This window comes from Mustela nigripes, chromosome 3, assembly GCF_022355385.1.
Source record: "Mustela nigripes isolate SB6536 chromosome 3, MUSNIG.SB6536, whole genome shotgun sequence".
Classification (NCBI taxonomy): Eukaryota; Metazoa; Chordata; class Mammalia; order Carnivora; family Mustelidae; genus Mustela; species Mustela nigripes.
This window is the reverse complement of record NC_081559.1, coordinates 8,806,268-8,833,419: the sequence shown is the minus strand read 5'-3', so window position 1 is coordinate 8,833,419 and position 27,152 is coordinate 8,806,268. Positions and strand designations below refer to the sequence as shown.

Below are 27,152 nucleotides of genomic sequence, written 5' to 3'. Positions count from 1 at the left end.
TTTTATATGGTTCAACTTTAAGATATATGCTTAATTATAATGATTCCTTAAATACTTCTAGAGTTTAGAGCAGCAGACTCAGATATTTTATTAAGTAATAGAATTGTGCATATTTGTATCAAAAGTATATTTTTAAATAAAGTTTCATTATAATGTTATAACATTTTATTCTTTAGGTGTAAACAATTGCAGTTGACTACAATTCGAGCGTTCTTTGATCTTATTGATGCTGATACTAAACAAGTATGTATTTTTAAGTTAAAAATAACTTCAGTAGGGGCGCCTGGGTGACTCAGTGGATTAAGCCGCTGCTTTCGGCTCAGGTCATGATCTCAGAGTCGTGGGATCAAGCCAGACTTCAGGCTCTCTGCTCAGCAAGGAACCTGCTTCCCACCCCCTCTATGCCTGCCTACTGCTGATCTCTCTCTCTCTCCCTCTGTGAAATAAATAAATAAAATCTTTAAAAAAAATTACTTAGTAAAGTAAAAGCTTCTGTTACAGTAGGAATGGCTTTAATTTTTTTTAACTTCCACAAAAGTAGAAGCCTTAATATGTTATATCAACTGTAATTAGTTTCAAAATAGAAATATATTTTTATCTGATGATACTTTGATCACTATTAATAATTAATAGAATGCAATGAAAGTGAGAAAGTAAAAAGATGCTTTAAATCTTCCCGCAATTCTTCCCCTTTAGTTGTTTAAAATTTGATGTATATCCTTTTAACTTAAGGAAGATATTTACTACAAGCTGTTTTATCCTTTTTTTGTAATATGTTGTAAACTTCATGATGTGTTATAATAGACAATTTTGCTTAAAATTAAAAAAAAATTTTAGCATTCTTAGTTTATTAACCCTTTCATGAAAAATCTGCACAATCACCACAGATAAAAAAATTTTTAATTTAAAAAAATTTTCAATTTTTAATTTTTTAAATTAATTTTTAAATTTTTAATTAATTTTTTAATTTTAAATTTAATTTTAAATTTTTAATTTAATTTTAAAATTTAAAAAAAATTTAAGAAAAGTGTCTTTATCTTTCTGGTAGGACCAAAATGTCTTCATTAATTAATTAACCCAAGCTCTCCAGAACTTAAATTACATACTTTCAGTAGTTGAATGTTTTTTGTAATGAAATTTCACTTATAAACTTTATAAACCAGTGATTTTCCAAATTCAATTAATAGGACACCTAGAAATCCTAGCGCCATTAATAAACGTCATATTACTCTTTCATGTCTGCCAGCAGATATTTAGTAATCAGCAAAATTCAGGGAATTTTATCCATGAACTTAAATTTTTTTTCTGTGATTTGGGAACAGATTGCTATTTTTCATGTTAGGCAGCCTTTTTTTTTTTAAGCTCAGGTCACCTTGTAGTTCTTCACTGTTTCATAGAACACGTTTTGAGAACTGTGGCTATGGCTTATCCTTTTGGAGAAAAGATTCTTTGTGTATTAGATAATTTTCTTCATTTTGGCAAAGTATTTAGCTAAGATATTTTTGGATTCTTCCCCATGAAGACTCCAATTTTTTTGGAGATTAGTATGTGTGACCTCTTTCTCAATAGATCTCTAGGTATTGCTTTCCTTATTGTGTCTTAGGGCTTAGAAAAGCCTTTTATAAGGTTTTTCACTCTTGGAAGTGGGATAGTGCTTTTGTTTTTTTCCTTAACCCTTCAGAAAGCTCGGAACTACTGTTAGAATCATAGATACTTTCATCTATCCTGAAGAATACAATAAAAGAGAGATCCCCCCCCACGGCCAAAAAGAGAGAGACCCAAAGTATTGTGTTTTGCCACATTTTAAGCCACAAGATGCCATATTTAGGTTAGTATATTTATTAAAGTAAATAAGCTTATAGAGTTAACACTCTGAAGTGGTCATGGAATGTAAACATTTTTTAATTTTTCAACCTTGTTTTAGTTATGAGTCTTCACTATGGCAATGTTCTTTTACTCAATTTGAGAGAGTGCAGCTAGGCATAACAGAATCAATTAAAATTGTAAGATTTGTGTTTGGAATGACATTTGTTAGGCTTAGGGAAAAAAACCCATTTCAGCCCATGAAAAACAGTAGTATCGGGATGCCTGGGTGGCTCAGCGGGTTAAGCCGCTGCCTTCGGCTCGGGTCACGATCCAAGGTCCTAGGATCAAGTCCCACATTGGGCTCCTTGCTCGGCAGGGAGCCTGCTTCTCTCTCCACCTCTGCCTGCCTCTCTGCCTACTTGTGCACTTTCTCTCTCTCTCTGACAAATAAATAAATAAGTAAAATCTTAAAAAAAAAAAAAAACAGTAGTATCACAGACAGGTATAGTCTTTAAAAATTGTGTAGAAAGCCAATTTTTTGTATTGAGGTATAATTGACATATTACATAAAACTAATTTTAATAAATCTTGCTTTCCATTAAAACCTGAGATGAGAAAATTTTTTAATACTAGTGTGTAATAAAATATAATTCTGGATAGATAAGTAATTTACTGACACATTTTAAGGGACAAATGAGAAATTTTTGGTAACTAATATTGTTAGGAGTCAAAATACAAAACTGAGTTCTGTTTCACAAACTCACTATGTATAATCAACTAGACTAAATATTAGACAATAAAAAGTTAGTTTCTGATTGCTATCCCTCAATAAGATTTTAGGAAGAGAAGCAAACATATATACAGGGAAACTGTAACTCCGCGTAATTAGTCCCAAACGTGTGGTACAAAGGAATCAGAATTAGAGAATAATTTCTGATGGTTATCAGCTGAAAAACTTATGAGTGGATGGATTTCCTAGAGAGTGAGTAAGGATGGAAGAGTCCCGAATTAACTAAATTATGGCAAAAAAAGACCTTTTACTTTTAATTGATTGTGAACAGATGTGGCTATTTTAAAAAAAGAACTAGTTTTGTATTAGATTGAGTTGGCTGAAATATTGTGTTGGTATCAATGAAGATAAAATTTCTATTGCCTCCTACTATAGTTACATGATATCTAAGGAACTATATTCTGCTTTGTATGTTGTATTATAAGGAGGACTTTAACAAACTTGAGTTTATCCAGGGAAGGCAGTCAGGGTGAAGAAGAGTTTGAAACAGTTCTGTGAACAACAGTTGATATGTTTGAAGTTTAATCTGTAAAGAAATGTTTTATTGGTTGGGGGATGTAACAGTCTTCAATTTCTTGAAGGGCTGGCCCCTAACTTAATATATCAAAGTAACGGGGAGTCAGATACTTGCCCTAAATATTGCAGAGCTTTCTCCTCAAAGGAATTGTTAAAATTGGAATGTATTATCTTTCAAAGTAGCAAGTTAGAAATAAATGTTCAAGCAAATTCTGGGAGACTTCCTAAGAAATTAAAAAGATTTACTAGACCTGGGTCCTCCCTGTCATTTCTTTGTCATTCTCTCATTATGTTGTTGAGAAAGTCACTTACCTGCAGGGCCTCCCCAAACTAGAGAGTTGAATAGTGGTAGATTCTGAATGGGTTTTAGACCCAAGGAATTTTTTTTATTTCTTTAAGGGAGGAACTGGTATAAAGTTGCAGACATTTATTGTGTTAGGATATTTTAAAACAGACAACAAAAAATCCTATTGTCTGCTCTTATTTTCATTTCATGAAAGAAAGGATATTTAGACACAATGAGAGTAAGTAAGACAGGGTAAAGCAAAGTGGTTTCCAAGGAAGTGCAATTGGCAATTCATATTTTCTCTAATGACCAGTTAATTCTTTGCTGTGGGATTGTCACGGGTCTGAGTTTGGAAAGTAGTGTGTTGGAGTTGCTAGACTGGAGGACCTCGTAAGTTCTCATCTGACTCTTCACACCTTTGTATGTTTTATTCTTAACTGTTACTGAAGAGGTACTAGTCTGGGCTCTGGAGCCAGACTGTCTGAGTTTGAATCCTGGCCCAGATTGTTAGTAGGAGTATGACCTTGGGCAAGTTCCTTAATTTCTCTGTGCTTTAGTTTCTTGGCAAAAATACAAATAAAAAGGTTATTATCTCTTAGAGCTCTTGTGATGGTTAAATGAGTTAATAACATATTCAGTACTTAGAACAGTGCCTGGCCCAGAGTAAGTAACTGTTGTCTCTTACTATGTTATTACTTGATGCAAAGTTTTATTGAACTATCACAATGGATACTAAAAGATACAAAAATGTATCATTCTTTCTAGATAACTCAAAATCCCAAGAAGAAATTGTCAGTCTTGAATCACCACTTTATAAGACACCCATCAAAACACTTTGAGGAAAATCCAGCAATCATTTCTGACTTAACAGGTTGGTGGTAATAACATGTTTTTATTTTTAATCGAGTTTTATTTTTAGGTAAATTTATTAGCAAAGTCTTTGCAACTGTGGTACTTAGCTACTATAATTTTATTATGTTTTATTAATTTCTCTGTGGTGGTTTCTTTTTTTTTTTTTTAATTTTTATTTATTTATTTTTTATCTTCTTTTTAGTGTTCCAGAATTCATTGTTTATGCACCACACCCAGTGCTCCATGCAATACGTGCCCTCCATAATACCCACCACCAGGCTCACCCAACCTCCCACCCTTCGCCCCTCCAAAACCCTCAGATTGTTTTTCAGAGTCCACAGCCTCACATGGTTTGTCTCCCCATCCAATTTCCTCCAGCTCCCTTCTCTCCATCTCCCCATGTCCTCTGTGTTATTTCTTATGCTTCTGTGGTGGTTTCTTAGGTTCTTGATTAAGGAAGAGAAAAAAGAGAAACAATTTTATAAGATGTTGCTGATAAAAATTTTGTTCTGAAAATAACCTGACAAGTACAAAGTTTTAAAGTTAGAGTTAATTGTTGCTATTTCCTGACAGTCACATAAAATACTGTAATTATTTTTAACTAAAGTTTTCAGTATCAGTCATTTTTCAGTCTTCTTTTAGTTTAATAGCATATCATTTGCTGTTAATATAATAACTGTTATATTCAGTTTGGAAAATAATTTCTTTTTTATTGATACTTCCTTTGAGGAAAGGCACCAAATAAATTTAAAATTTAAAATGCTTTACTTGGGGAGCGACTGGGTGGCTCAGTCGTTAAACATGTGCCTTCAGCTCAGGTCACCATCCCAGGGTCCTGGGTTTGAGCCCCACATCGGGCTCCCTGCTTGGTAGGAAGCCTGCTTCTCCTTCTCCCATTCTTTCTGCTTGTGTTCCCTCTCCTGTTGTGTTTCTATCTGTCAAATAAATAAAATCTTCAAAAAAAAAAGCTTTACTTGATGTGAATGCTAACAGTGATAAGCACAGATAACATCTTACTAGCTTTCTTATTTTTTCTTTTTTTTTAAATTTAATTTTATTTTTTCATGTTCCAAGATTCATTGTTTATGCAACACACCCAGTGTTCCATGTAATACGTGCCCTTTGTGATACCCACTACCAGGCTCTTACTTTAAAATAGCCATTGTTCAGGAAATCACATCTTTTTCAGATCCTTTTGTAATTGAGAAGTATTTCATGAGCATTCAATAAAAGGAATAGTTAAATATTTAAAAAGCAAGCCAAATTCATTTCCTTTACCTTAGGGACATCTATGTGGGTTCCAGTGAAAGTATCCAAATGGACCTATGTGGCTTATAATGTAAGTATACCATCAATAGATTAAAAAAATTTTTTTCCAAAAACATTTTGGTATTTATCTTTAAAAAATTAAAGACTTTTGGGGAACCTGGGTGGCTCAACTGGTTGAACATCTGACTTTGGATCTAAGCTCAGGTCTTGATCTCAGGGTTGTGAGTTCAAGCTCTGCATTGGGCTCCTCGCTGGGCATGGAGCCTACTTAAAAAATAATAATAATAAAAAATACATAAATAAAAGTTAAAGTCTCTTTTAAAAAGATAATTACATATATTTTTCCATATTAAAACAATGATAATTCCTTAATATCTTGTTAATGTTCAGTTTTCCAGTTTTATCATAACTGTTAAATTTTTTCTTTTTCATTGTTAAATGAGAATACATATAATATCCACATATTGTCATTTGTTGATATGTCTCTTATTGCTCTTTTAATCTCTCATACTTCCTCTACTGCTTTTCTTTCCTTGAAGCTTATTTGCTGAAAAAACAAGTCATTTGTCCTATAGAGTCGCATACAGTCTTGACTTTGCTGATTGTATTCTTTCAGTACCATTTAGTATATTCCTTTGTCTGCTTTTTTCCTGTAACTTAGTACTTGGATCAGATTCATTTGCTTGATCAGATTCAGTTTTTGTTCTGGCTGGACTGTCTTCTTTTTTTTTGATGTTAACAGCTGTTGATGAAGTGTCATTAATTAATTTAGGGGATGCAAAAATGGTGGTACTCTAATTCAGTTATTTTTTTTATTAACTGAAACATTACTGGGAAATTTCATATCTACTAAATTTATCAAAAGTGGAACATAGCAGAAAAGGAGAAAATTAAAATTGCTTGGGTCTTTGGATCTTGTATTTACTGGTTTTCAGTAATAGCGAGTTGGCTCACAAACCTTTTCTACTGGTGATCATAAACAGTTTTGGGTTTTTTTTTCCCTAGTATTATTATGAACTCATCTTCTAAACATGTTTCTATCTAAAATATTAAAATTCTTCTGTCTTTGACCAGTGGAAGTCATTTCAAGTTAGGCTCCTGAATCCTTTTGGTAAAGCTACTCTTTAGTTGTCTTTCTTTAATAGTTTCTTCACTACCGTTTCTTCGCTACCTAATATGAGAAGATGTTTAAGCTCATTTTGTACATTTCCTGCCCCAGATCTTGAATCAGCTTTTTCTCTAAGGAGCTCTTTCTGTTATTGGGGAAATGGTGTCTAAAAACCATAATTTGGACACTAGAGATGTTTATGACTAGTGGGTTAGCATTTCTAGGCCTTTTCGGTTGACAGAGCTAAGAAATGTATTTTATGTTGATCATTAGGCCAAAACTCAAACCTAAACAAAAAACATGCCTTTATACTGCTATTTCTAAGACATACTCAGGACTACAGGGTCCCTGATATCCCTAACTTAAATCTGTATCTTCTTCCCACTCCTAGAATATTGGAGAATACCTCAACAACACCAAGAATGATAACATTAGAATAATTTTTGCTTTATCTGTATATTTAAATGATGAAATTATCTACTCTTAATGGTTTTATTATGTTTTCCCTCTTTTTTTTTTTTTTTTAGGAATCTGATAAGATATATTTTACATTTCCTCTTGCAAATCATAGAAAAATCTACACTCATGTCTATTGTCAGAGCACCATGCTGGTAAGATAATTGGTACATTTTATGTAAATCTAAAAGTCTCTTTTTAACATTCAACTAATCTAAGATCTCTTCTTTAGCTATGAACTATTATTAAATCTAATAAGTTGAAAAATATTGTCTAAAACAGTTTTGATTGAAAAGTATTAATCAAAATATTTCTATAACTGATAATTTACTTCTAAATTATACTTTTGGCTCTAGTTCAGGTCTTTCACCCTGTTTTTCTACCTTACTTAGAATCTTTAGGATGAAGGAATTCAGTTCAAATATCCTTATTTCTTTTTAATGAATACTTACTATCAGGTATTGTCAAAAAATGTGTCACATGCTATATCATGCCTTTGTTATATTTGGAATATTTAAGTAATTTTTTTTTACTTTTATTTTTTAATAATTTAATTATTTGTCAACATTTCTTACTCTTAGGAACTTGTTTCTCCATTTGGGTTCTTTTCCCTCTTCCTGGATTTTTTTTTTTCCCCCAAGTTTCTTCACTTTGTATTTGTGTTTTTCATAATTTCTTTCTTCTTCTCCCTTTTGTTGGGTTATTTGTATTCTTTAGAACTAGAATCTGTCACTTAGTTGGTAGACAACTGCCATTTGATATATAGTAAAGTCTTTAGAAATGCTAGACAGGCATTGTGGGCTACGTGCTAATGAATCCTAATTTTAGTGGGATGACCAAAGTTTTTCATCTCTCACAGAGACTAGCATCTCTCTGCCTAAAATCTGGATGGGCAGTTTATCTCAAGAGAATCTGGCCCTTAGACTGTTGGCTTAAAATATCTAAACTCAGTTAATACTAAATTCCAAATCAGAATGTCAGTATTATGGTGAGAAAAATCCTTGCCAAAGTTCAGATTCTCCATTTGGCTTATTGGGGGATCCCTTTTCTATAATTAAGGTCCATAGGTATTAATTAGCAGAAAGTTATGTGGTGAGTTTTAAAAATCTTTTCAATTTGTATTACAGAAGTTTTCAGCCATATAAAAGTAGAATATAATAATAAAAGCTCACATAACTATCATATAGCTTTAACAGTTATCAACACTGCCATTTTTATTTATCCCTTTTTCACTTTTTTTTGACTGAAGGATTTTTAAAGCAAATTCTAGGCATTTAATCATTTCATCTTTAAATACTTCAGTGTGCTTTCTAGCAGATAAGGATTGTGCATGTTAATTATAATATCATTATTTCATCCAACAAAATTAATTATTAATTCCTTAATATCATGTGATATCCAATCCATGTGCAGTTGCCCTCTGTTCCGTTAAATTCTCTGAGTTAGTTTATGTGAATGGTATCTTTAATAATAAACTAATGGTAGCTTATTCTCATGGTATCTTTTTAAAAAAAATTTATGTATTAGAGTGCATATAAGAGGGGGAGAGAGAGAGCATGCGGGTGAGGGGCAGAGGGAGAGGGAGAAGCAGACTCCCCACTGGGCAGGGAGCCTAATAGAGCTCAATCCCAGGACCCCAGGTTCATGACCTGAGCCGAAGGCAGACACTTAACGTACTGAGTCATCAGATGCCCCTCTTGTGGTATCTTTTAACATGTATTTTTATCCCTTATGTTTTCTTTACTTCCACTTTAGAGACCTAAAGACTTAGCAGTAGACTCAGGTGTTAAGCATGATCTATCCTATATAAAGTTCCTAATCAGGTTTCAACCTATTGAGGGCATCATTTTATACTGTAGATAGGTTTCTCTTTAGATCTATTATATAAATTTTTATGACCAAGTAGCATTTTCTTTTCTGTATACTTTAGGAAGTTGGCAATTCTTGAGTGACTTTTTCTAAGATTTTCAGAGCTTTTTTCCCCCCCAAAGATTTCATTTATTTATATGACAAAGCGAGAGAGATCACAAGTAGGCAGGGAAGCAGGCAGAGAGAGAGAGGGGAAAGTAGGCTCCCTGCTGAGCAGAGAGCCTGATGCGGGGCTTGATCCCAGGACCCTGAGACCATGACCTGAGCCAAAGGCAGAGGCTTAACCCACTGAGCCACCCAAGCACCCCTTCAGTACTATTTTTATAATTAGTTAGAGATGCTTGCTAGATGACCTGAAATTGTTCTTTTGACACCTTACAGATTATATCAACATGGTGTTTTAGGGTGGGCTTGAATAATATGTTTTCAATTTTTTGATGAATAAGTCAAAATTCCCTATACATGGAAGTATAAAGAGTATAAAATATTGACACCTTGCATATTAAGGGCTGTCCTTGAAGACAGGCTCCCTTAGTAGCTGCAAAACCCATTACAAAAGTGGGTGGAACTTGAGAGCTCACTAGATTTTTCTTGTCTAAGCTATGCAGATCTTTTCTTTTGCCTTGCTTTATATGTTACATTATTGTGGGAAACACAGTTATCTTATATAGGAGTCATATAAGTATTTTGCCAGCAATAAAGAGCAGACAAATTCCACATTATTTTTCATTTATTTCCTTTCAGCTTCCTTGTCTATATTCTTGGAAAATGTCTTCAAGTTGTATTTAACCTTCATGAGGGCAGAGACCATGTCTGCCTCATTCATCATTTTTTTCCTTGAAGGCTTGGCATAATTACATGGCTCTAGAATAGACTTTATAAATATTAGTTGGATAAAAGGATTGATATCTTTTTCATTATCCTCTCTGTTTATTAAGGAAAGTTTTATGTAGCTAATATGAGCAGTATTTCTTACCTTCTTGTATCTTGGTGTAGGGTTTTAGTAGTTGGATCTTCAGATCTTGGAACATCACTCTTTTTCCTTAAAAGTTGCAGTGAATGGGGCGCCTGGGTGGCTCAGTGGGTTAAGCCTCTGCCTTCAGCTCAGGTCATGATCTCAGGGTCCTGGGATCGAGCCCCGCATCAGGCTCTCTGCTCAGCAGGGAGCCTGCTTCCCTCTCTCTCTCTCTGCCTCCCTCTCTGCCTACTTGTGATCTCTCTCTCTGTCAAATAAATAAATAAAAATCTTTAAAAAAAAAAAAAAGTTGCAGTGAAGGTCTTTGGTCATACTGCTCTTAAATGACTGAATATAGGTATGTAATATTGTTAAAATACCACTACCATCTCTGCGACATTCCCGTGGTACCCTGATAAAGTAATAACTAGCTTTGTCTTGAGCCTTGCAGTTGTGCTCCAATCCAAACACATTCTCAGTTACATAGAAGTTTTACCTGATAGTCAAATGAGAACTCAAATGATAAACGTTAAGATATACTTAGATTAATTGCTATTTTTAATGGACTCTGGATTTTTTTTTCTGTTTGTATAAAAGTCGACTACTAGGTGTTCATTTTCTATATTTACTTAAAATTTAGTTACTTTTCTATGTAATTACCTAATTAAAGCATGGACATTGCTGAACTCTGTAGGGGTTGGTTCAGAAATTAGAATACCTTACCCAGTATGCTATGGAGAGGTCACTCTTTCTCTTACTGCTGCTCTAGGTTACTTGCTTTACCTATCGATGCTGACATTAGACTTCTTTACCTGCCCTTTACCTATATGACTTTTGAGAACAGCTTGCAAATGTTTCTAAATAATGCTATTTTATGTTTCCATCATGCCTACTAATCCTATCATATAACCGTAAAATGTTAAGCTGCCTATTTTATGTAATTATTTTCTATAATATTTAGTGTGCTTTGTGTTATTAATCAACAGGATACAAATAGTTGGATTTTTGGCTGCATAAACAGCACTTCTATGTGGTAAGTCTTTTGAACCTAAGGGCCTCAATTGTTCATTTTTCTCAATATGAATAATACAAATCATACTTATTAGAGATTTATTTATTTTAGAGAGTGAGAGAGAAAGAGGGAAGCAGGGGTATTGGGGAGAGGCGAAGGGAGAAGGAGAGGGAGAGAATCTCAAGCAGACTCCTTGCTGTGCGCAGAGCCTGATATGGGGCTCGATCCCATCACCCTGAGATCATGACCTGAACCAAAATCAAGAGCCTGAGCCACTCAGGCACTCCTAAATCACACTTTTTAGAAAGCTTCATACATTCTTAAACCATTTTGCGGCTACATTACATTATAATGGCATTGATTTTGAATGAAAAATAAAGGAAATTAACATATCAGTAGTTATTTGCAAACATTAAAATGGTTTCTAGGGAAAACAATTTTTTTGTATCCAAAAGGACTGTATGGATAAGAGTATATTGGATTAGACTTACTGGACTTTGTCATTAGAACTTTCTCTGATAGGTCTGTAGGTGGTTACGTTTTTCTCTGAAGCTTATTTATAATTTATAATGTTTTAATACATTTGTCCTTTAATTAAATTTCATATTTATTTTGAAGCCGGCAAGGGATTGATTTATCATGGAAAGCTGAACTGCTGCCAACAATTAAGGTAAATTATGGCTTTAGAATTTTAATATTCAGGTGAAAAAATAATAAAAAATTCTTGAGTCTATAAGTATTTTAGAATATGGTCTTTTGTTAATTCATTTATGTATTAAATGAACTTGAGATTTGCTAACATACAGTTTAAAAATATTTTCTTTGGAAATACATTTTAATGGAGAATAACATGTAGTGTTTTTCTTTAACGTGTAGAGATAACTATAAGTTAACAGTCCTCTAAATAAAATTTGATCTGTATATTATAACATCATACCAAGAGTTAGATAAATTTTTTAAAATTTATTTTGAGGGTATGTTTGGAATGATCTGTCTTAAAATAGAAGGGTAGTAGTTTGAGTTTTGGGTAGAGGACCTACAGTAGGAAAGCGAGCCTCTCAAAGAGATGCAAAGTAATTTTTCTGGATCTATTTCAACATCACTTTGTGGTCAGATACTTGGATAACTCTACTTTATTTTGTACTCCATGGGATTTATTTAATAATTGTTTGTGATTTCCTTAAGTAACTCTGATAGGTCAGTAAGTCTTTTATAAAACAATATCATTGAGAAATCAGTTCTAAAATTTGAGGGAAATACATGTTCTGATTTCTAAGTTGTGTTTATTATAACTCATAATCTTATACCAGGAGTGATAATTTTCAGTCTTCAAATATTTTTTCATGATGAATACTAGTCTCATAAACTTGAAAGTGAAGCCAGTCTGGTTGGTCTCAGTCATCTTCCAGTCCAGTTCAGTTATTTATTTATCTGTATAGTCAACTGCACTATACTCACAGAGAGGATTGATGATATAATGAATAATTGCAAGTTACTTCACACTGGATTCTGGAGTGGTTGCAGTTATATTTTCTGTTACCTCAGTTGTCCTTATTTTGTGTGTATTCATTCATATAGCTTTTGTATTCAAGAGATAAACATTGTGGGAAAGTGATTAGATTCATATGAGCATTTTAAATGTCTGTCACTGATTCTATCCTAGCCTTTTAGGCAGGAGCAAAACAAACAAAAGTAGTACAATATACTTAATGATAATCATTCACAAATCTTTCCTTAAATTTCCAATTTCGATAATATATCCTAGCTAATCTATAATTTAAGAGTTAGGAAGAAATAAATTATTAAAATCCTGATAGAATGCTACTTTGCTCCTATTTTTAAAAAGTTACCTCTTAAATAATAAAATCCTATGTATATTTTTAATCTCAAGGATTCAACAATGTATTAATCTAGTTTTAGACCCTGTGTTATTTCTTCTAAATGTTAGAAACAGCTGTCAAAACAGCAGAACAAGCTGTTCCAGCTGCTTATACTTTTATTTATTTATTTAAGATTTATTTATATCAGACAGAGAGAGTCTCAAGCAGGTTCCCTGCTAAGTGGGGAGCCTGATACAGGGCTCGATCTCATGACTCTGCAATTATGACCTAGTCAAAACCAAGAGTCGGATGTGCAGATCATGACCTGAGCCAAAATCAAAAGTTGGACACTCAACTGACTGAGCCACCCTGGCACCCATCTGCTGCTTGTTTTTTTTATTTTTGTTTTTTTTTTAAGATTTTATTTATTTATTTGACAGCGATCACAAGTAGGCAGAGAGGCAGACAGAGAGAGAGGAAGGGAAGCAGGCTCCCTGCTGAGCAAGAGAGCAATCCCAGGACCCTGGAATCATGACCCAAGCCAAAGGGAGAAGCTTTAACCCATTGAGTCACCCAGGTGCCCTGCTGCTTGCTTTTTTTTTTTTTTTTTTAAAGATTTTATTTATTTATTTGACCGAGAGAGATCACAGTAGGCAGAGAGGCAGGCAGAGAGAGACGAGGAAGCAGGCTCCCCGCTGAGCAGAGAGCCCGATGTGGGGCTCGATCCCAGGACCCTGGGATCATGACCTGAGCTGAAGGCAAAGGCTTAACCCACTGAGCCACCCAGGCGCCCCTGCTGCTTGCTTTTTATAGTGAGTGCTGAAGGAGGTTGTCAGATAGCATTAAAAGCCTACTGAAATTTAGAGGGGGGAAGATGGGAGAAAGATGTTTAGAAAATAAGAATTACAATATTCTGCAAACTTAGGTATTCATAGCAGATGAGGATTATAATTAATAAACATAAATAAATTTCTCCATTTTAATGAAAATCAAAATTATATGTGTTAGCCACTTCTAAAAAGGACACAAAGTTATTTTGAAATCAAGTTGAAGAGAAAGAAAAGATTAAAGTGAGAAGATTTTATGAATTTTATTCATATTCATAACATTGCAACAAAAGTAGTGTCAGGTGACACTCATATCACTCTTAGCATTGTTGCTGACTGAACTGATAGTAAATAGCAGACGCCAGCAAAGCACCTGTAAATTCAGTTTTTAAATACCAATCATATGGAATTTTTCTGTCATGGGTACTGTGAAGAAGTTTCTGAAAACCCAAAGCACAACAAGCCAGGAATTTGAACTGATATGAGAAAACTACCTTGTTGCCGTTTTATCTTAATCATTTTAGTACCATAGTTTTGCTCTGTGTATCAAAACCTGGTATTTGATTTCCTGTGTGTGTTATTTCATCATTAAGGGTATTTTACCTTTAAAACACTGAAAAATTTCCAAACTTCATATTAATCTTACCTGTCAATCTAACAAGTTCATGAATATGATTATATTGTCAACTTCCTACTGATATTATAACTTTATAGGAACTTTATAAGGAAATTTTTTTTGACTCTGTTAACCTTTTTAAAGTATTCTAATCCTAACAAAAAAATTCTTGAGGAAAAAAAGTATTTTTGAGAATAAATAACAGGCTAGTAGAGTGGATAGCCACACAGAGTAACCAAGGTTCTTTCTAATTATCTTTCATAGTGTCTACTCTCTGTTCCTTGGTCTCAGTTGCCTGTCAGTGTCATTTGTGAGGCCCTTTTAAGGCCTTTTAATTTACATTAGAATGGATTAAGTCTGTTGCTGAGGCTTTGGCAAGTAAGTTGAGGTGAAGCCTCCTAGGTTAGAAAATACTCCCCGTGGATCTGGTCAGGTTGTCAGCCACTGGCTCGTGGTTCTTCAGCTTCAGCACCTCTGTTCACCTTGCCCACACAGGTGTTCCTGAAGAACACTGGAGAAAGTTAACTGCAGAAATTTCTTTTTTTTTTTAAGATTTTTATTTATTTATTTGACAGAGAGAGACACAGGGAGAGAGGGAACACAAGCAGAGGGAGTGGGAGAGGGAGAAGCAGACTCCCCATGAATTGGGGAGACCAGCTTGGGGCTCGATCCCAGGACCCTGGGATCATGACCTGAGCTGAAGGCAGCGGCTTAACCCACTGAGCCATCCAGGTGCCCCTATTTTTAATTTTAATTTTTATTTTTTTTAAGATTTTAATTATTTGACAGAGATCACAAGTAGGCAGAGAGGCAGGCAGAGAGAGAGGAGGAAGCAGGCTCCCAGGAAGCCTGATGAGGGGCTTGATCCCAGGACCCTGGGATCATGACCTGAGCTGAAGGCAGAGGGTTTAACCCACTGAGCTACCCAGGTGCCCCAAAGATAGATTTTTATTTGATAAGGTGCTTTACTAGTTTTATTGTGTCTTCATGTCATTTACTGAGTAAGTTCCACGGGATGATAATCATATATATCATTAGATAGCAACTCTTTACTGCTTCAGCTAGATCAGAATCATTTGAGATTAAGTTGCAACTCTTCATTATTTTTAGCATTCATTTATTCATCATCTCTTGAATACTCTTTGTTGTATGCTAGCTACCAAAATAAATGTAGAAATCATATTGTAATGTTATAAAAAGCAAATGGACAAATTATAAAAGATATCAAATCTGGAAATAATTATATAAAATAATTATATGTAGTATTAAATGTCATTTGTTTTACATGAAGTGATACAGTTCAAGGAATATTTTTGGCAGTCCATATTTACAAAATGTTAGGAATTTGAGTTTAGGATTATTGATCTGAAAATGTAAACATGGATATTTTATGAGGTACTGAATATAAAGTGTGAAATCAGTTTTTTAAAAACCAATTAATAAATAAGTATTTATAATTTCTTTGAACATGTTTTATGTTCTGTATACCTTTAGAAATAAAATCAGCTTTTTATATCCTTTTTTTTCTTTTTCTTTTTTAGTCTCTGACGTTAAGACTTCAAGACTATCTATCTTTGTCTCATCTTGTTGTTTATGTACCATCTATTCATGGAAGTAAGGTAACAAATGGATTAAGGTTGTTTTCAGAATGTTTAGTGGATACTCATGCTAAATTTTTAAGTTATTTTTGGATGAATTCTTTGACATAATGCTTATCTAAAACAATGACCAGTTTGGTGAAGACTGTTAAATCATTAAGATCATCTACTCTAACTTGAACTAAGCAGAGTAAACCCAAACCTCTGTGTTCAAAGTGGGAACATACTTTATGTATTAATCTTACAAAATTATTGAGTACCCTTTTATGTGCAAGACTCTGTGCCAGGAATTATAGGAGGCAAACAAATGAGGAAGACATGAATCCTATTCTCAAAAAACTACATACTGTTGGGTAGGGGGAGAGAAGCATTTGGAAGCAGAGGGAAGAGTGAGAATAAAAGAGGTACCCCCAAATATACAACAAATCAGAATATAGCAAATAAATGAAAGGTTTAAGAAGGGAAGATATCTCTGAATGGTGGAATGAGGAAAGGCTTTATTATGAGGTGATATTTTAAATTTCCTTAAAGGATAGTTAAAAGTTTTTATGCGTAACATAAACTTTGTAGACCTGTGCCATCCAATATGGGAGCTACTGGCACATGTGGCTATTTAAATGAAAAGCAATTAAAACTAATAAAATTCAGCTCCTTAGTTATATTAGCTAAATATAATACTATATTAGCTAAATATAAAATAATACTATTTAGCTAATACTATATTAGCTAAATATAAAATAATACTAGTCACCACATTCCAGGTGGTCACTAGTAACAACACTATATGAAGTTACAATGTCCAGCACTGCTGGGACAAAGAAACCATGAGATCCAAGCATGGAAGTGTGAATGTGTGAGATATGTATGGAACAGTGAATAAGTAAATAGAAATTTAGAAAAGATGGCCACCATGGGAAGGATAATAGTGGAAGAAAAGTCTGGGAAAGTAGTTCATGGCCATACCCTCAAGGACCTGGACTGTAAGATTTAGGACTTCCTAGAATTCAGGAGTTAGTTAGGCAGCTGAAAGATTTTCACTGTAGTTGAAGTGGGATCAGAGCCATTTTGGAAGATGACTCGTTTATGGTGTGCATGGATTAGAAACAGACGAGCTGCTGAATAAGGGGTTATGAGAGCTTGAACTAGGGAAGTGGGAGTAGAAATAAAAGGTTGGTGATTTTTGAGAGAAGTTGTGGGAGAGGGAAGCAAGAAGACAGGGGTAAAAACCTTCTACTTCCCTTTCCACATTTCACCTAACAAACATCTTTCAGTATCTCTCCTAAGTGTTCCTGTTCTCCTTTTCATGACTCAGCCAGATAACTTCTTAATTCCATGACACTTTGTTTATAACTTCTTGGAGGAATTATGCTGAATTATAATTTATTTGTTTATCTCTCTATTACCATAACCATATTGTAAATTCTTTGGGATTAAGACCAGATAGATTTTATTCTACTGTGCATCCTCATCCTTTAGCAACTCACTACCATGTAAGTGTTCAAAAAAATAGTTCTTTAATGAGAAAATTGTCGAGATTTGAGGGCAAAATCATTAGGAAAATTTTAAAGATACAGGGAAAAGGGGATGTAGTTGGGAGTTAACGCAAAGACTAAATCTCACAAGTACCTTATAATGAATACATTGTGTTTTGTTTTGCTTAGCTCAAGTGAAAGGTAATTCACCATCTTCAATTCTAAAAGCTCTCTTTAGGGGTTTTTTCTGTTTTTCTGTCAGGTAAGCTGGTTTCGAATGAATTTAAACATCTTTCCCAAACTTGGAAAGGCCCTGTCTCGTTATTCCAAGAAACTAACGAGCCTTTCACAAATAGCCAGCCTTAGCAGCCGAATGAATATTTAATATATCTTAATGTTCTTTGAAAAGTAATGCTTGCTGACTCTACTGTTGCATACCCAGTCTCGCAAGGATGTTAATTTAGGCCTTTTATAATTTCTGCACATCTGTTATAAGATATGTAGAATGGTTTCTCAGGATACATATATTTAAATAGATAGCTTGAAAATTTTTTGTAGTCAACTCATAGTTTTCAAAATGCAAATATGAAATTACTTGCATTTTTTGATGACAGAAAACAAAATAATTTCATTAGAAAGAGACAGATCCTCAAATTATTTTCTTGGGTATGGGTTTATTCCAAAAAGGGAGTAGCCAAATTTTTGAAGCAATAATAAAAATTGTATTATTTTAAATACCTATACAAAGCGATTTAAAATTGATTCTCTGTCTCAGGCGATTTCTCACCCAAAAGTGCTTTGTAAAAATATAGTCTTGTTCAGTAGATGATTGTTCTAACTTTGTAACAGCTGTTTTCTATAAGGAAAAATAATTGTTGGCCTTTTAAGTATAGAAGGGTAGATAAAAGCAAATCCCCTTAACAAGTTTTTCCTTTTATTCTCAAGATGTGTACTGTAGTCAGATAGCATATTCCCACATCTCTTTTTGACTTTCAGAAACAAAAAAATCCACCCAAGAGGCAAACAAAATAACAATTGCTTTAAGCACAATCCAATGTATACGTATTGGAAAAAACTAGGATAAACCTCATTGGCTTTCTTCTTCCTCTAGACAGCAGTCTACTTGCTAGCTACAATTTGGCATCAGATTAATTTGTTCTCCAGCTCCTATAGATCAAAGCAATTTGGTTTCCTTACGGAGATTATTCTAATAAAACCATTCTTACTGCAGTCAGCTTAGGGCAAAGTTCCTTATACCATTGTAGAAATGTTATTACATAAGAAATGTCATTACAAAACATCGTAATCATGCACATGTCACATTTTAGTTTTACTTTTTTAAAGATAGCATTTTTTTCATGCTTCGTACATAGTAAACCTTTTTTTCCATTTATTCTAATTCCTGTTTAGCTTAAAATAATCTTATACAAATAACTTTAGCCATCTGTAGATAAAAGACAGTATGTCCATCTCCAAGTCTTTTGTTGTCTAATTAGAGTGTTGGAGATACATAATTAATATGGGATTTTTAAAAATTAAAATTCAAAATCATATTTCTTTTTTACTATGAAAATGTTGATTTTTATCTCAATCTCTAATTAATCTTGAGTTAACCTTGATTCTTAATGCTTTGACCCATCCTTTAAAGTCCTTCTTCTATAAACACCTGAAATTAACTAGAAGGAAAGTGGACTGTATAGCAGCTGTTGTACAAATGATCCTGTAATAATTTATTAAGTTAAGCTTGTTCATCAGATTTTCTTAGCTTAACATCTCTCCTTGAGTAATTATTGCCATCTAAGTATAGCCAGAGTGAGAATGTGATAGGTAATAACTTCTCCAAAGCTGGTTTATTTATAGACTTTTATCCACTCAAACATTGAGTGAAGGTATTTTACTATACATTTAATTCTATTTTTTTCTAAAAAAACAATGTTTTATATTTTAGTTTGTTGTAGATTGTGAATTCTTTAAAAAAGAAACACGATCCATTCAGCTTCCTGTAACTCATCTTTTTTCCTTTGGTAAGTACTTTGATTTTAGAAGCCTTAAGAATTTCTTTTTTTTTTTTTTTTTTAAGTAGGCTCCACACCCAGCATGGAGCCCAGAACAGGGCTTGAACTCAGGACCCCAAAATCAAGACCTGAGCTGAGGTAACAGTTGGATGGTCAACCGACTGAGCCACCCAGGCATCCCAGGAATTAATTTTATTTTTAACAGAGTTCTTATTTATTTTGCCAGTCAGTTGCAATAATGAAGAGCCTGTAACTTTATATATTGTGTATTTCAAGTTTAGTTCTTAGAATAGCCATATCATGTGTTCCAGTGGTTTGATTGTTATTTTAATAGTGGGCTAGAGGTCACCTTCTGAGAAGTGAAATTTAACTTTCTCCCTGGTCATACACATTTGCAAGTAATCGTGTGTGTGTGTGTGTGTGTGTGTTTGGTGGTCTTCCATGAATTTATACTGCATGTTGGCCCTTTTAATAAAATGTTTATTATAAGGTATAAATTGCTGTCTGCCCTTGGAAGTTTCAAGATTTCTCCAAATATTTTCCCCATTTTTTTTTAAGATTTTACTTATTTATTTGACAGACAGAGATCACAAGTAGGCAGAGAGGAGGGGGGAGAAGCAGGGTTCATGCTGAGCAGAGCCTGATGCAGGGCTCGATCCCAGGACCCTGAGATCATGACCTGAGTTGAAGGCAGAGGCTTAACCCACTGAGCCAGCCAGGCGCCCCCCATTTTTTTTTTTATTGTGGTAAAATACATGTAATTAAATATGCCTTTAAATTTTATTTTGAAATAATTTTGAGCACTCAGAACAGTTACAGAAAGAGCACGGGGTTCTATATCCTTCATTTACCTTAATGTAAAAAATGCAGTTGTCAAAACTAAGAAATTATTATTCGTACAACATTGTTAACTAAATTACAGGCTTTTTTTGGTTTTCATCAGTTTTTCCACCAGTGTTCTCCACATTCCCACATTGCATTCAGTTGTCATGCCCTGTTTATCTCCTCTAATCTTTGAGAGTTCCTCAGTTTTTCCTTGTCTTTTATAATTTTGACATATTTTGAAAATTACTTGTAAGCTATTTTGTAAAATATCAGATACTTGGATTTGTCTAATGCTTTCTTATGATTAGATTACAGTTGTGCATTTTTAGCAAGCATACCACCAGAGCTATGTGTACTTCTCATTGTATCCTATGGATGGACATGTGATATCACTATGTCTAATTACTAATAATGTTAACCTTGATTCCTTGGTTAAGGTAGTATCTTCCAGGTTTCTCCACTGTAAATTTATTTGTTTCCTGTTTGTATTTAATAAATGTCTTGGGGGAGCTACTTTGAGAATGTTTCAGTACCCTTTTATCTTCAAAATAACCCACTAATTTTAGCATCCATTGGTTCCTCTAGTCTGAGGCAGTTATTACTGGTATTCTGTATTTGTTGGAATTCTTATGAAAGGAAAGTTGTCCCTTTTCCATTTATTTGCTTAGTCAAATTTTATTTATGTCTGTATGACTCATGGATATTTTTTCATTGGATTATAATTTAATATTATCATCTCATCTTTTTGCTTAAGTTGTTCCAGCTTTGGATATTGGGAGCTCATTTTAGATTGGCTCCTTGCTCTTTTGACATGGCCTATCATTAAAATATATATTTTTTAATATTCCATTTATGAAAAAAATCTGTTAACTTCAGAGCAGAAACTGTTTTAGATTTTTATCCCTCACCCACCTTTTGGCAGGGGGTAAGAAAAATACTCAGAACAATACAGAAATGATAAGTCTGAATCACTTATCTAATTAAAAATGAGATTAAAGGGGTGACTCAGTGGGTTGAGCCTCTGCCTTCAGCTCAGGTAATGGTCTCAGGGTCCTGGGATTGAGTCCCATCGGGCTCTCTGCTTAGTGGGAAGCCTGCTTCCCTCTCTCTCTGCCTGCCTTCTGCCTGCTTGTGATATTGCTCTCTCTGTCAAATAAATAAATAAAATCTTTAGGAAAAAAAAAAAGATGAGATTAAAGACTTATAAAATGAAAGATCTACAAAGAAAGCATACCTGTTTGAAATTGAAAATATGTAGTTGACTTTTAAAATACATATATTGTAAATGTTGTCTGGAGTGTATTGAAAGAGGGTAGGATTTTTAGGAGTTCACTCCTTCATAAACAGAAATGAAAACCTATAAATTATTTTTTAATATTAAAAATGTATTAGCATTAGTTAAACACTGTTAAGCAATCAGTACTCTTTTAAAAACTGTTTGGTATTCTAAATAATACAGCACTTTCAATTCAACAGGACTGTCTTCAAGGAAAGTGATATTAAATACAAGTGGCCTGTTTTATAATATAGAACTTCTAAACTTTGGACAGGTAATTATCCTGATTATAACAAGGATTTCATTTTATCTCACTGTTTAGTTAAGCAAACAAAATAAACTTTTGTTTTTCTTGTTTTTGTTTTTGTGGTCAAACTCTTATTAGATATACCAGGCTTTTAAAATCAACGTAGTAAGCAAGTGCTCAGGAGTCAAAGGTAAGTGTATTTCTGAGAAGAATGGTATTGGTCATTTGAATAATCAATAGACCTCACTCGAATTTTATATAGTATTTATTTATTTTTGTGAATTAAGATTAAATTATGATAGTAGAAAAGCTGTATTTCCAAGAGATTTAACATAGACCCTTTCTTAATACTAAGTATCTTCAACGGTATCAGTTTAAATACCTACTTTTTAAAATGCTATATATATTTTTCTATCTCATTATTAATAGTAATTCAGTTTAGCTGTTTTACCAGTTTCTTAGTTTGCTCTAGTTTCCTAGTTTACCTAGTTGGTTTTTTTTGGTTTTTTTTTTTTTGTTTTTTTGTTTTTTCCTACTCTCTTCTAGTTTTCTAGTTTACCAGTTTCCATATACTCTAATATCTTTTGTAAGTCTAATTAAACATTATTCAATAATTCTCAGTAATTCTTTATATCATCTAAGTCTTACTGGTTATTTTTTATGATTGGGGAACTGGTAGGTAGGTATTGTAGTAGGTTTATAACACATATTTCCCTTATATTTCCACAGAAGAAATAACTAGTATCTATAAACTTCATATTCCTTGGTCTTACGAAGATTCACTTACTATTGCACAGTGAGTATATGAAAGAATTTATCTTAAACTTTGGCCATTTTGAATAGTACATATTCTTCTTAGTTTATTTAAATCATAGTGATATTTTAATGAAACTATTTAAGTGCCTCTTAATAAAATGTACCTATCCTTTAGGTAGCATTATGTTCATAAGATAATATAATAAGACAATGTAGTATTCTTATCTAAATGATATATAATTTAAACTTTACTTGCTTGGAGCATGGACCCCTTCCTAGACTGTCATCCAATGCCTGTTTTAGATGACGGAGCATTCAAACAACTGTGATAAAATTGAAAAAATGTCCATCTATAATAACGTCTCTGACATTTGTCTTCCTCTCCATTATTTCCTTGTGCTGTGCGAGGATTGATTTAGCAATGGATATTTAACAGCATTTTGTATTTGAGAATTAATATTTAAGTTATCTTTTCAGGGTACCATCTTCTACAGAAATTTCTCTGAAACTCCACATTGCTCAACCAGAAAACGACAGCCATGTAGCATTATTAAAAATGTATACATCTTCAGATTGTCAGTATGAAGTAAGTTGCATGTTTGCTTAACTTTTAAGATTTAGTTATAGAATACACAGGAAATACATTTTTATATTAACCATAGATATATGGCAATGTGGAAGCCAATAAATACATGAAATGGACTTTTATGATGCCTTAAATATTCTCCATTTTGCCTGTCAGCACCACCTCAGTATTTCCTCAGGCTGGACCATTGAAAGTATATGTCTTAATAAGTAACAGAAAATAAAATTGAGACTATAGATTAACCTTCTAAGTTTGGAGGCCCAAAGTTCAAAATTCTCTATAAATTGAAGAACATCATGAAATCAGCTGACATGGCTTTACTGCAGTAATTAAAATGATATATGTTGGTTTCCACCTTTACTGGATAAGCGTAAGACTCTTCTTTTCACTAGTTTTTTAAATCTGTTTGTCATTTATATGTGCAGTGTAGTATGCCTGCTGTGTTTGTTTTACTACCACAGTACACCTCTGCTCCAAGAGAAGGGAGATAAACTTGACTGACATATACTTTTATGGATTCATGAACTACAGGAGTCCCTCTGTATCAGAACATCGCAGGTTCTAAGGATTCCAGATTTAAGAGATTATACATTTTAATGGTGATTTCTGGTTTATGTGAAATATCTTCATTCTATTCAGTTCCTTTAAAACAACCTTAAATATTTGGGTTCTTCATTAGAATTAACTTGGGGTGGACTAGAATTGGTAGGTCAGACTGTATGTTGGCAACAAGTTTAAATGGACCTCAATTACGACTTACTTTGGATTTCATAGTATTTATTAATGCTTTAATATCTTTCTCTTTTTAACACTGAAGGATTTTATAGGGCTATAATGGTTTTTAATGTGTGCCTTCATATTTCTAATAGTGATAGCAAAAATTCCATTAATAATTCAGCTACAAATACTGCACACTAAAAAAATCCATGTTTTTATAAGTACTTTGTTTTTAAAAAGTAAGTATTTTGAAGTCATTTTATAATTTCTGTATGAAATACATATTTCCTTTTTCTGCAGACTTCTTAATATTAAAAAAAGTGTATTTATAATAGAGATAATAATTGATGAATTTCTTTTTAAAATATTGTTTTGGCTTAAATTTTACCAAATGTGCTCTGTTTCTGGTCTTATATCCTATAAAACTTGTTTTTCTGAAATTTACTCAGAATTGCCTTAGCTTAACTATACTTAGTGTTATACAGTTGTAGGTTTGAGACTTAAAATACTGGTTATGTAATGGGTTAATTTGTGTTTAATAGTTCAGCAAACATATGTATAGCTTCCTAATTCAGTCGTTCAGTCAAGTCCTTTAGCTTGAATCACGTGGTACTAAGATATTCTGGTTAATCAAATATCCTAGTTAGTAAAGGGTTACCACAAGTACCATAGCATTCATCCAGTTGTCAGAGAATTAGAATCCAGGAAAATATGCTAAACAATAAAAATACACTTAATACAAATTAAAATTTGTGGTTCAGAGGATTCTTATAATAATATAAATGAATTTAGGTCAGTCATTATTAAAAAAATTAATGATTGAGGAAGGAGTCAAGATGGTGGAGAAGTAGCAGGCTGAGACTACTTCAGCTAGCAGGAGATCAGCTAGATAGCTTATCTAAAGATTGCAAACACCTGCAAATCCATCGGCAGATCGAAGAGAAGAACAGCAATTCTAGAAACAGAAAAACAACCACTTTCTGAAAGGTAGGACCGGCGGAGAAGTGAATCCAAAGCGACAGGAAGATAGACCCCGGGGGGAGGGGCCGGCTCCCCGCAATGGAGCACAAAATCGGGACTTTCAAAAGTCTGTTCCGCTGAGGGACATAGCTCCAGAGGCTAAACCAGGGCGAAGCCCACGTGAGGTCAGCGTGGCCTCAGGTCCCGCAGGGTCACAGAAGGATCGGGGGTGTCTGAGTGTCACAGAGCTTGCGGGTATTGGAACGGGGAAGCCGGCTACAGAGACAGAGCCGACAGTAAGATCACAGCTCCGGGTTACCTTGAACCGGTCGCAGGCTCGGTGAGCTCGGAGTGCGGCCGGAGGTCAGGCAGATGGGAATTACTGGGCGCTGTTCTCTGAGGGCGCACTGAGGAGTGGGGCCCCGGGCTCTCGTCTCCTCCGGGCCGGAGACCAGGAGGCCGCCATTTGTATTCCCGTCCTCCGGAACTCTACAGAAAGCACTCAGGGAACAAAAGCTCCTGAAAGCAAACCTGAGCGGATTACTGAGCCCGGCCCCTGGTAAGGGCGGTGCAATTCCGCCTGGGGCAAAGACACTTGAGAATCAATACAACAGGCCCCTCCCCAAGAAGATCAACAAGAAATCCAGCCAAGACCAAGTTCACCTACCAAGGAGTGCGGTTTCAATACCAAGGAGAGCAGCAGAATTCCAGAGAAGGAGAAAGCAAAGCACGGAACTCATGGCTTTCTCCCTGTGATTTTTTAGTCTTGCAGTTAATTTAATTTTTTTCTTTTTCATTTTTTTCTCTTCTTCTGCTAAAATTTTTTTGAACTTTTACCCTTTTCTTTTTTAACGTTTTTTAACTAGTTTATCTAATATATATATTTTTTCTTTTTTATGCCTTTCTTTATTCGTTTCCTTTTTTTAATTCTTTTCTTTCTTTCTTTCTTTTTGAACCTCTTTTTATCCCCTTTCTCCCCCCTCACAATTTGGGATCTCTTCTGATTTGGTTAAAGCATATTTTCCTGGGGTTGTTGCCACCCTTTTAGTATTTTACTTGCTTCTTCATATACTCTTATCTGGACAAAATGACAAGGCAGAAAAATTCACCACAAAAAAAAGAACAAGAGACAGTACCGAAGGCTAGGGACCTAATCAATACAGACATTGGTAATATGTCAGATCTAGAGTTCAGAATGACGATTCTCAAGGTTCTAGCCGGGCTCGAAAAAGGCATGGAAGATATTAGAGAAACCCTCTCGGGAGATATAAAAGCCCTTTCTGGAGAAATAAAAGAACTAAAATCTAACCAAGTTGAAATCAAAAAAGCTATTAATGAGGTGCAATCAAAAATGGAGGCTCTCACTGCTAGGATAAATGAGGCAGAAGAATTAGCGATATAGAAGACCAAATTACAGAGAATAAAGAAGCTGAGCAAAGGAGGGACAAACAGATACTGGACCACGAGGGGAGAATTCAAGAGATAAGTGACACCCTAAGACAAAACAACATTAGAATAATTGGGATTCCAGAAGAAGAAGAAAGAGAGAGGGGAGCAGAAGGTATACTGGAGAGAATTATTGGGGAGAATTTCCCCAATATGGCAAAGGGAACGAGCATCAAAATTCAGGAGGTTCAGAGAATGCCCCTCAAAATCAATAAGAATAGGCCCACACCCCGTCACCTAATAGTAAAATTTACAAGTCTCAATGACAAAGAGAAAATCCTGAAAGCAGCCCGGGAAAAGAAGTCTGTAACATACAATGGTAAAAATATTAGATTGGCAGCTGACTTATCCACAGAGACCTGGCAGGCCAGAAAGAGCTGGCATGATATTTTCAGAGCACTAAACGAGAAAAACATGCAGCCAAGAATACTATATCCAGCTAGGCTATCATTGAAAATAGAAGGAGAGATTAAAAGCTTCCAGGACAAACAAAAACTGAAAGAATTTGCAAACACCAAACCAGCTCTACAGGAAATATTGAAAGGGGTCCTCTAAGCAAAGAGAGAGCCTACAAGTGGTAGATCAGAAAGGAACAGAGACCATATACAGTAACAGTCACCTTACAGGCAATACAATGGCACTAAATTCATATCTCTCAATAGTTACCCTGAATGTTAATGGGCTAAATGCCCCTGTCAAAAGACACAGGGTATCAGAATGGATAAAAAAACAAAACCCATCTATATGTTGCCTCCAAGAAACACATTTTAAGCCCGAAGACACCTCCAGATTTAAAGTGAGGGGGTGGAAAAGAATTTACCATGCTAATGGACATCAGAAGAAAGCAGGAGTGGCAATCCTTATATCAGATCAATTAGATTTTAAGCCAAAGACTATAATAAGAGATGAGGAAGGACACTATATCATACTCAAAGGGTCTGTCCAACAAGAAGATTTAACAATTTTAAATATCTATGCCCCCAATGTGGGAGCAGCCAACTATATAAACCAATTAATAACAAAATCAAAGAAACACATCAACAATAATACAATGATAGTAGGGGACTTTAAC

At 34.2% G+C, this 27,152-nt stretch overlaps 1 protein-coding gene across 1 annotated transcript in view; it reads left to right on the top strand.

Annotated features, from left to right (window-relative positions):
- The window catches only part of PGAP1 (post-GPI attachment to proteins inositol deacylase 1), a 79,233-nt gene that overhangs the window by 28,770 nt on the left and 23,311 nt on the right, over nt 1-27,152 (top strand). The window contains exons 8-19 of the mRNA XM_059393113.1: nt 177-243; nt 4,164-4,269; nt 5,534-5,589; nt 7,155-7,238; nt 10,894-10,940; nt 11,538-11,589; nt 15,724-15,801; nt 19,201-19,276; nt 21,569-21,642; nt 21,754-21,805; nt 22,345-22,411; nt 22,849-22,957. Coding sequence (XP_059249096.1) covers nt 177-243; nt 4,164-4,269; nt 5,534-5,589; nt 7,155-7,238; nt 10,894-10,940; nt 11,538-11,589; nt 15,724-15,801; nt 19,201-19,276; nt 21,569-21,642; nt 21,754-21,805; nt 22,345-22,411; nt 22,849-22,957 — 868 coding nt within the window. The remainder of the gene's footprint in view (nt 1-176; nt 244-4,163; nt 4,270-5,533; nt 5,590-7,154; nt 7,239-10,893; nt 10,941-11,537; nt 11,590-15,723; nt 15,802-19,200; nt 19,277-21,568; nt 21,643-21,753; nt 21,806-22,344; nt 22,412-22,848; nt 22,958-27,152) is intronic.